Source organism: Nomascus leucogenys, chromosome 10, assembly GCF_006542625.1.
Source record: "Nomascus leucogenys isolate Asia chromosome 10, Asia_NLE_v1, whole genome shotgun sequence".
Lineage (NCBI taxonomy): Eukaryota > Metazoa > Chordata > Mammalia > Primates > Hylobatidae > Nomascus > Nomascus leucogenys.
In genome coordinates, this window is record NC_044390.1 from 29330000 (window position 1) to 29337467 (window position 7468).

Here is a 7468-nt window from a genome sequence, read left to right on the forward strand (position 1 = left end):
CTCCTTGGGCGATCGCCCTGGGTAGAGGAGAGGAGTTTCCGGGGCTCGGGTCCGGGTCGCCTTCCAGGGGAACAAGCGCGGAAGCAAGTGGGCGGCGAGAGGCGGAGCGAGGGACGCGGGGGGGCGTGGACGCAGCCGGCTTTGGAAAGGCCCCAAGTTAATGAGGCGTGCGCCGGCTGCCGAGCGCCTCTCGGAGCTGGGCTTTCCCCCGGGGTGCGGGCGCCGGGAGCCGCCTTTTCCGCTGGGTGTCACTCGGGGGTGGGGAAGATGGCCCATTCAAAAGCGCCGCGAGGGGGCCCGGCCAGTACCCTTCAGTGAGCGCTCGCAAGAGGACGGCAGAGGCCCGGCAGCTCGGAGCTCCGGGACCTTGTGGCGCATCAGGACGCGGCTGTCCCTCTGCCGGGACCCAGAGCCGCCACCGCCGCTCTGCCTCCTGCGTGTTAGCCTCCTCTGCGCGCTCCGGGCAGGCGGCCGTGGGAGCCGCTGGGGCGAGGACGGCGCTCGGCTGCTGCTGCTGCCCCCGGCCCGCGCGGCTGGAAACGGAGAGGCCGAGCCAAGCGGCGGCCCCTCTTATGCTGGGAGGATGCTGGAGAGCAGCGGCTGCAAAGCGCTGAAGGAGGGCGTGCTGGAGAAGCGCAGCGACGGCTTGTTGCAGCTCTGGAAGAAAAAGTGTTGCATCCTCACCGAGGAAGGGCTGCTGCTTATCCCGCCCAAGCAGCTGCAACACCAGCAGCAGCAACAGCAGCAGCAGCAACAACAGCCCGGGCAGGGGCCGGCCGAGCCGTCCCAACCCAGTGGCCCCGCTGTCGCCAGCCTCGAGCCGCCGGTCAAGCTCAAGGAACTGCACTTCTCCAACATGAAGACCGTGGACTGTGTGGAGCGCAAGGGCAAATACATGTACTTCACTGTGGTGATGGCAGAGGGCAAGGAGATCGACTTTCGGTGCCCGCAAGACCAGGGCTGGAACGCCGAGATCACGCTGCAGATGGTGCAGTACAAGAATCGTCAGGCCATCCTGGCGGTCAAGTCCACGCGGCAGAAGCAGCAGCACCTGGTCCAGCAGCAGCCCCCCTCGCAGCCGCAGCCGCAGCTCCAGCCCCAACCCCAACCCCAACCCCAACCCCAGCCTCAGCCTCAGCCGCAACCCCAGCCCCAATCACAACCCCAGCCTCAGCCCCAACCCAAGCCTCAGCCCCAGCAGCTCCACCCGTATCCGCATCCACATCCACATCCACACCCTCATCCTCACTCGCACCCACACCCTCACCCGCACCCTCATCCGCACCAAATACCGCACCCACACCCACAGCCGCACTCGCAGCCGCACGGACACCGGCTTCTCCGCAGCACCTCCAACTCTGCCTGAAGGGGGCAGCTCCCGGGCAAGACAAGGTAAGGTCCCGGCACTCGCGCCCCTGAGGAGTGGGTCTCGGGGGTAGTGAGTTGGGAGGAGTAGGAAGCTTGTTCACAGGTTCGGCTCCTGTATGGAGAAATCAGAACTCATTCCAAGTTTCTGGGGCGATAGAAGGAACAGAAACAAGCTGGAGCTAGGAGAGCCTGGGCAGAGAGGGGAGGCTGGGGAGATCCGAACCAGGCAGGGGGCCTCGCGGACCGCGCCCGCGGCCATCACGACCGTGCCCATCACGACCGTCCTTGTCCCGTGGTGCGTCCCCCAGCCCCACTTGACTATGTGTTTGGGCAGTTGAGGGAAACACCGCGGTGTCTTTCTGAGCCCGCTTTGTCAGGCGGACCGGCCCGAACAGAACTGGTCTCGGAGGGTTCTTAGCCACCTACTTCACTCGGTGTCATTTCTTTCCAGGTTTTGAGGACTTGAGGAAGTGGGACGAGCACATTTCTATTGTCTTCACTTGGATCAAAAGCAAAACAGTCTCTCCGCCCCGCACCAGATCAAGTTGTTTGGACATCACCCTACCGAAAACTTGCGATTCTTCTTAGTTTTCTGCATACTTTTCATCACGATGCAGGAAACGATTTCGAGTCAAGAAGACTTTTATTTATGAACCTTTGAAAGGATCGTCTAGTATGGTGAATTTTCTAGGAGCGATGATGTACTGTAATTTTATTTTAATGTATTTTGATTGATTATTATTTATTAGTTTTTTTAAAATGCTTGTTCTAAGACATTTCTGAATGTAGGCCATTTCCCAAAAAGGAAACTTTATTTTCAAAAACCTAATCCATAGTAATTCCTAATCTTGGAAAATAAAAAAGGGCGGTGGAGGGGAAAACATTAAGAAGCTATTCATTATTCCTCGAGTACTTTCAGAAGGTCTGACACTTTCATTGTTGTGCCAGCTGGTTGAAATTAAAACTCTGATACTACTTTTTTTGAGGATTTTTGTTTTTGTTTTTGCTCAGACATATAGTTTGTCTAGAAGTTTAAAAAAGCTAGAAGTTAAAAATGGTGTAATTATGAAAATCTAATGTTCAAGATAGTTTCTGAAAGGAAATCAGTAGTAAGGATACCTGATTTCAAAATATTTAAAACATAACCTAACTGATGGTAGGGTGATTGTATCTTGAATATGTGGTAGGGCCACATCTCCTATAGGAAAACCTTGCTTTTATCATCTGTGTGTAAAGGGCTTAATAAGGAGAAGAGGCGTTTTGACTAATTTGTGAGTATAAATGCATTTGCTGTTTCATTTCAAAAATGTTGTGGAGGGAAAGAGTACATTTAACTTGTATAAGATAATATTTGTACTCCTGTCCAGGCTGCAGGACCTTTCTTCGAGAGCTTTGCACACTTGACTTGAACCACATTTTCTGATCCCTTTACTTTGTTTTAGAAGCACACTGAAAAATCTGGTTGTTTAAAGTACAATTTGTAAATATTTCAAAGGTCTAGGAGTCATAACTTTTTGTTTTCATACTGAAAATGATGTTGATCAGAGAAACCAACTGTTTTGCTTTTCATTGCTCTGTGAGAAATTTGAGAATTCTGTTTTGTTGTTAGGTTAGCTAAACTCAGAAATTGAAAAGGAAAAGACTGGATAAACACAGGATTTTCAGTAAGAAAACAACCCCAGTCTTGTCTTAGAAGCCACTTGTGGAAGAGTCTGTTGGGGAAAAAAAGAGGATGTGCTTTTAAAGGTAGAACAAACCTTCTTCTGTGTTAAATCAAAAGGATGTTCAAAATCCACCAGGACAGATGCTACTTAAGTTTAAATGGAGCCATAGATGATACAAAGTCCTCTTGGGGCTGAAAATCACTTCCTATCTGCCTGGCTTTACTGACTGGTTTCTGTTTTCCATTATCTTTTTCATAGAAAGTCTTGGTCAGTATTTTTCCAGCATTTAAATTGAAACGGTCAGTATTAGACCACTGCTAGGTTATGTAGTCAAGAAATAAAAATAGAATTACATGCTACAGATGTCTTTATTCTCCTTCCATCTAGAAAGGAGTTCCAAGGTCAAGTTACTTTTTAGTGCAATACTTAAATGACTATTTGGATATGAGATCATAACTCATATCCAAAAAGTTGCAGGGAAAATTAAAATAGCTTTCCCCTATTAAGCTAATGGCAAACAAAACTTAAGTGGACCCCCACTTCCAGTGGTTGTTTAGGATGCGGTTGTGAAAATATGTTGCCAACATTTAAAAACTCGTTTCATATGTATATACGTATACACATATATGAATATGTATGTATATATACATATATGAGAACATGTGTGTACACATATGCACATATATGAATATGTATATATATATATGTATGTATATATGTATATGAAATGAGAGCCACATCTAAAGATTTCTTAAATCAAGTTTGGTTCAGCTTCCTTAGAACTATGGCTGTACTTTTTGAGGAGTACCTCATAGTACTATATTTTTAATGCATGCAAATCATAATAACTCCAAATGAACCACAGTTTTTTCCCAATGGAGGATTTTTTTTTAAATTCTTGTACTAAAAATAAAATCCATACCAAATACTTTACAAATTAAGATTGATGTAGGTTTTAAAAAAGGCATTTGTATGTTGTTAGCTTACATATGGGGCTAGGTAATTTCATTGCTTAAAAAAATATGCCCAGGCTCCCTCTTGGTGGCTGGATTTCTTTTTTTTCCCCCGTGGTGGCCATGGTTCTTAATAGGGCCACCAGAGTCATGGTTTCTTTTTTTTTTTTTTTTTTTTTTTTTTTTTTTGAGATGGAGTCTCGCTCTGTCGCCCAGGCTGGGGTGCAGTGGCACGATCTCGGCTCACTGCAACCTCCGCCTCCTGGGTTTGTGCCATTCTCCTGTCTTAGCCTCCTGAGTAGCTGGGACTACAGGTGAATGCCACCACGCCCAGCTAATTTTTGTATTTTTAGTAGAGATGGGGTTTCACCATATTGGTCAGGCTGTTCCTGAACTCCTGACCTCAGGTGATCCATCTGCCTTGGCCTCCCAAAGTGCTAGGATTACAGGTGTGAGCCACCACACCTGGCCCCGGAATAATGGTTTCTTGACTTTCCATAGCCCTTGTTCCTTAGTGTGATATTTATGTTGACATTTATCACTTTCTATTCTGAACCCCTCTTAGCATTTAATGTGAAATCTAAGAAATTAGAAGTAGAATGGCTTTTATTGTTTTGACATCTTTGAAATTATTATTAATAATTTTTCCAGAGCAAAAAAGCAAACATGCTCAATAAGACTAAACAAAACAAAATATAAATGTACATCATTTAATGTCTCAGTGGCTCTATTCTACCTGTAAGAAAATGATACAAAACCACCTAAGGTATTTTGAAGTCTGACAAATCAGCTTCATGGAAAAAGGTAAAAAATGCATTTTTCAACCGAAAGGGCAGATCCAATAGAAGACCCACTCCTTAAATAAACATAAAATGTAAAAGTTGGAAAATTAAGAGTAATGTTCCATCTGGAAACTGAACTTTCGTCCTTGAACTTCTGTTGGCACCAAGCCTCATACACAGTGAGCTCAATAACTGTGTGTTGGGACAAAGGAAGGAAGGACAAAATGTGTAACTCCCCAGCATCTGGGAGATGCTGTCTCTTGCCTCACTGAGTGTTCCTTTTCTTTGCTCTCATGTCATTCCCTGAGAACAACGAATTCTGGGACAGGCTAAACATCATGATGAAGCTTCTTAAACAGACTTTCTTAGTGGAAATCCATTTAGATCTGTGTATGCTTTATGGGGAGTGCTGATGTCAGAGAGTAAATGTCTATAACGGGCCCTTTTAAAATGAGCATTTTCCTCATTGAGCAAGCTGGGATTCTCTAATGTAGAAATCAAGCCATCTTTATAACTTCACTTCAAATGTTTATGTTTTTGTTTTTTTGTCTCCAATGACGGTAAAAATAAAAAATACACATTACTTAAAGGAGTTTCCCTCACATGTAAACACTGTTAGGAAGTCTAGATTAAGTTGAAAGTCCTGTTTTAACTCTTTTTTTCTCTCATATACCAAACACTCTGTGTTTCTCTTAAAGAAGCCCTTTAAGAGAAAGCCCTAATTTTAAATCTGACAGTAAAGTTTGCTGCAAGTGTATGAGTTTAAACATATCCCTTGTTTTCTGTCCCTAGGGGAAAAGTCGTGTAGTTTTAGCTTGGCTCTAGTGTTAATATTATATTCTGTAGCAGCCTTAGAAGAGTGGTCTAAGACTTGAACCTGGAGCAATTTTATAGCACAGAATCCTATGAAGATAGGACTGTGAACGTTTATTTTCTTTTTTGTGTGTGTCAAACTGATTGGTTTTTGCTCTACCAGTAAAATGTCCTCGGCAGAATAAATTTTAAACGTGAAAATTATAGATCTTGATATTGAATCCATCAGTGATTCAAGAGGTACACCTATTTGCCTAAAACAACCTAAGATGTATTAGTTATGGAATCATGTGTTGGATAGGTTCTTAAGACCTGTTTCCTCGAATCTTGCAACAGTTTTCAAGGGTGGCTTTTTGACTTGTACGATTGGGCAGATAATCCAGATTTACCTAAGATTGGGTAAAAAAGTCATCTGTGACTTTGCTGGCAGGGCATTTGCTAAATGGAGTACAGGATCTAAAAGGGTTTTCTTAGAAAGGGCAATATTGTCCAATGAAGGAAGCAGAAGGACTCTGGGTTAGAAGCATCTGCACAAAAGCTGGTGAGACCTACTCTCCACTGCTCTGCAGCTGGACTGCTGATGGCAGGCTGAGCAGTGGGGAAGCAGGTTTTAACAATAGGTAGTCCTTCCAGGTCACTGTATATTGAGAAGAAACATAAAACTATTGTCTGTTACATTCCGAGGTCAGCCTTCTTCTTAACGTTTTATAATATACAAATGCCAGCTTCTGGAAAGCAAGTATCATCATGTACCAAATGCTTTATACACCATCACATTCATGAATTTTTTAGCATGGTCATAACTTGTGTAAATATGCCTCTTAGAAGATTTTGGGGAGATGTGATTTATTTTTCATATTTTCAAAATGCATTCCATTTCAAATAAAGTTATCTATTGAGACAACTGACCTGTGGACCTTTTGAAGGCCTTGTTCAACTGGCACATGCGTTGTGTATTCCTGTGAAACAGAGATTCTGAATTGCTTGGGCATTCTGGGAAAAAAGACCATTTTTGAGGTTGGGAATTCATTTTTTAAAAAATTCACTGGGAATTTGGAATATGAAAATTCGCTCAGGTCTGTTGGTGAAAAAATTGTCTTTCAGAATGCTAATGAACTTTAATTGAATTTTCAATCGTTTCCCAGAGGACCAGAAACAGTCCCTAGTGAATCAGCTCAACAGCAATTCCCTTTTGAGTCCCAGAAGTAGTCTAGTTCTCTTGTGTCTCTTGGGAGGGTAAAGCTTTGTCTCTGAGTCATCCTTCAAACAGGTATTCATAGACCTTCCTATTCTGTGTTGAAAGCAGAAGAGGGACTTGATTCTTTAAAGAAAAATAGCATAACTTTATTCTTACAATCTCCACTGGCATCTAAAAGCCTTTAAATCTCAAAAGACTTTAAAATAGGAAACTTGAAGGCATTTTTTTTATCCCTTATCCCTTAGCATAGTCTTGCATTGACAGCTTTACTACTCTAGTTTGTTTTGTTTTGTTTTTTAAAGAAAAAATGTGAGAAGACAAATTACTGTCATGCTGAGGGGACTTCAGGGACACAGTGTGAAATAAATGTATATAGTAGGTGGTAGCCCAGGATTGGTAAGAGCCAGGATTTGAGAGTCACAGTATACGGCTTCAAATCCCAGTTTCACAATTATTAGCTGTGTAGATCTTGAATTACTTAAACTCTTGGAAACTCAGTTTCCTTTCCTGTAAAATGGAGCTTATAAAGGTACTTACTTTAGGGTGGTTGAGGACATTTAATAAGTTAGGATACATAAAAGTACTTAGAGCAGTGCCTGGCATTACTATGAAAGGAAGCTCCTTGCATTAGGACGGATAAACAGGTGGGGAATCATTATAGCCAGATGAATACATAATATATGGTATTCT

The 7468-nt window shown here is 43.5% G+C and overlaps 1 protein-coding gene across 1 annotated transcript; it reads left to right on the forward strand.

The window, feature by feature from the left end:
* Positions 1-6485, forward strand: PHLDA1 (pleckstrin homology like domain family A member 1). The gene is made up of 2 exons (XM_030819951.1): positions 1-1392; positions 1820-6485. Exon 1 carries the CDS (start codon positions 161-163, stop codon positions 1364-1366), a length of 1206 nt encoding a protein of 401 aa, XP_030675811.1. The 5' UTR covers positions 1-160; the 3' UTR covers positions 1367-1392; positions 1820-6485.
* Positions 6486-7468: the final 983 nt, after the last annotated feature.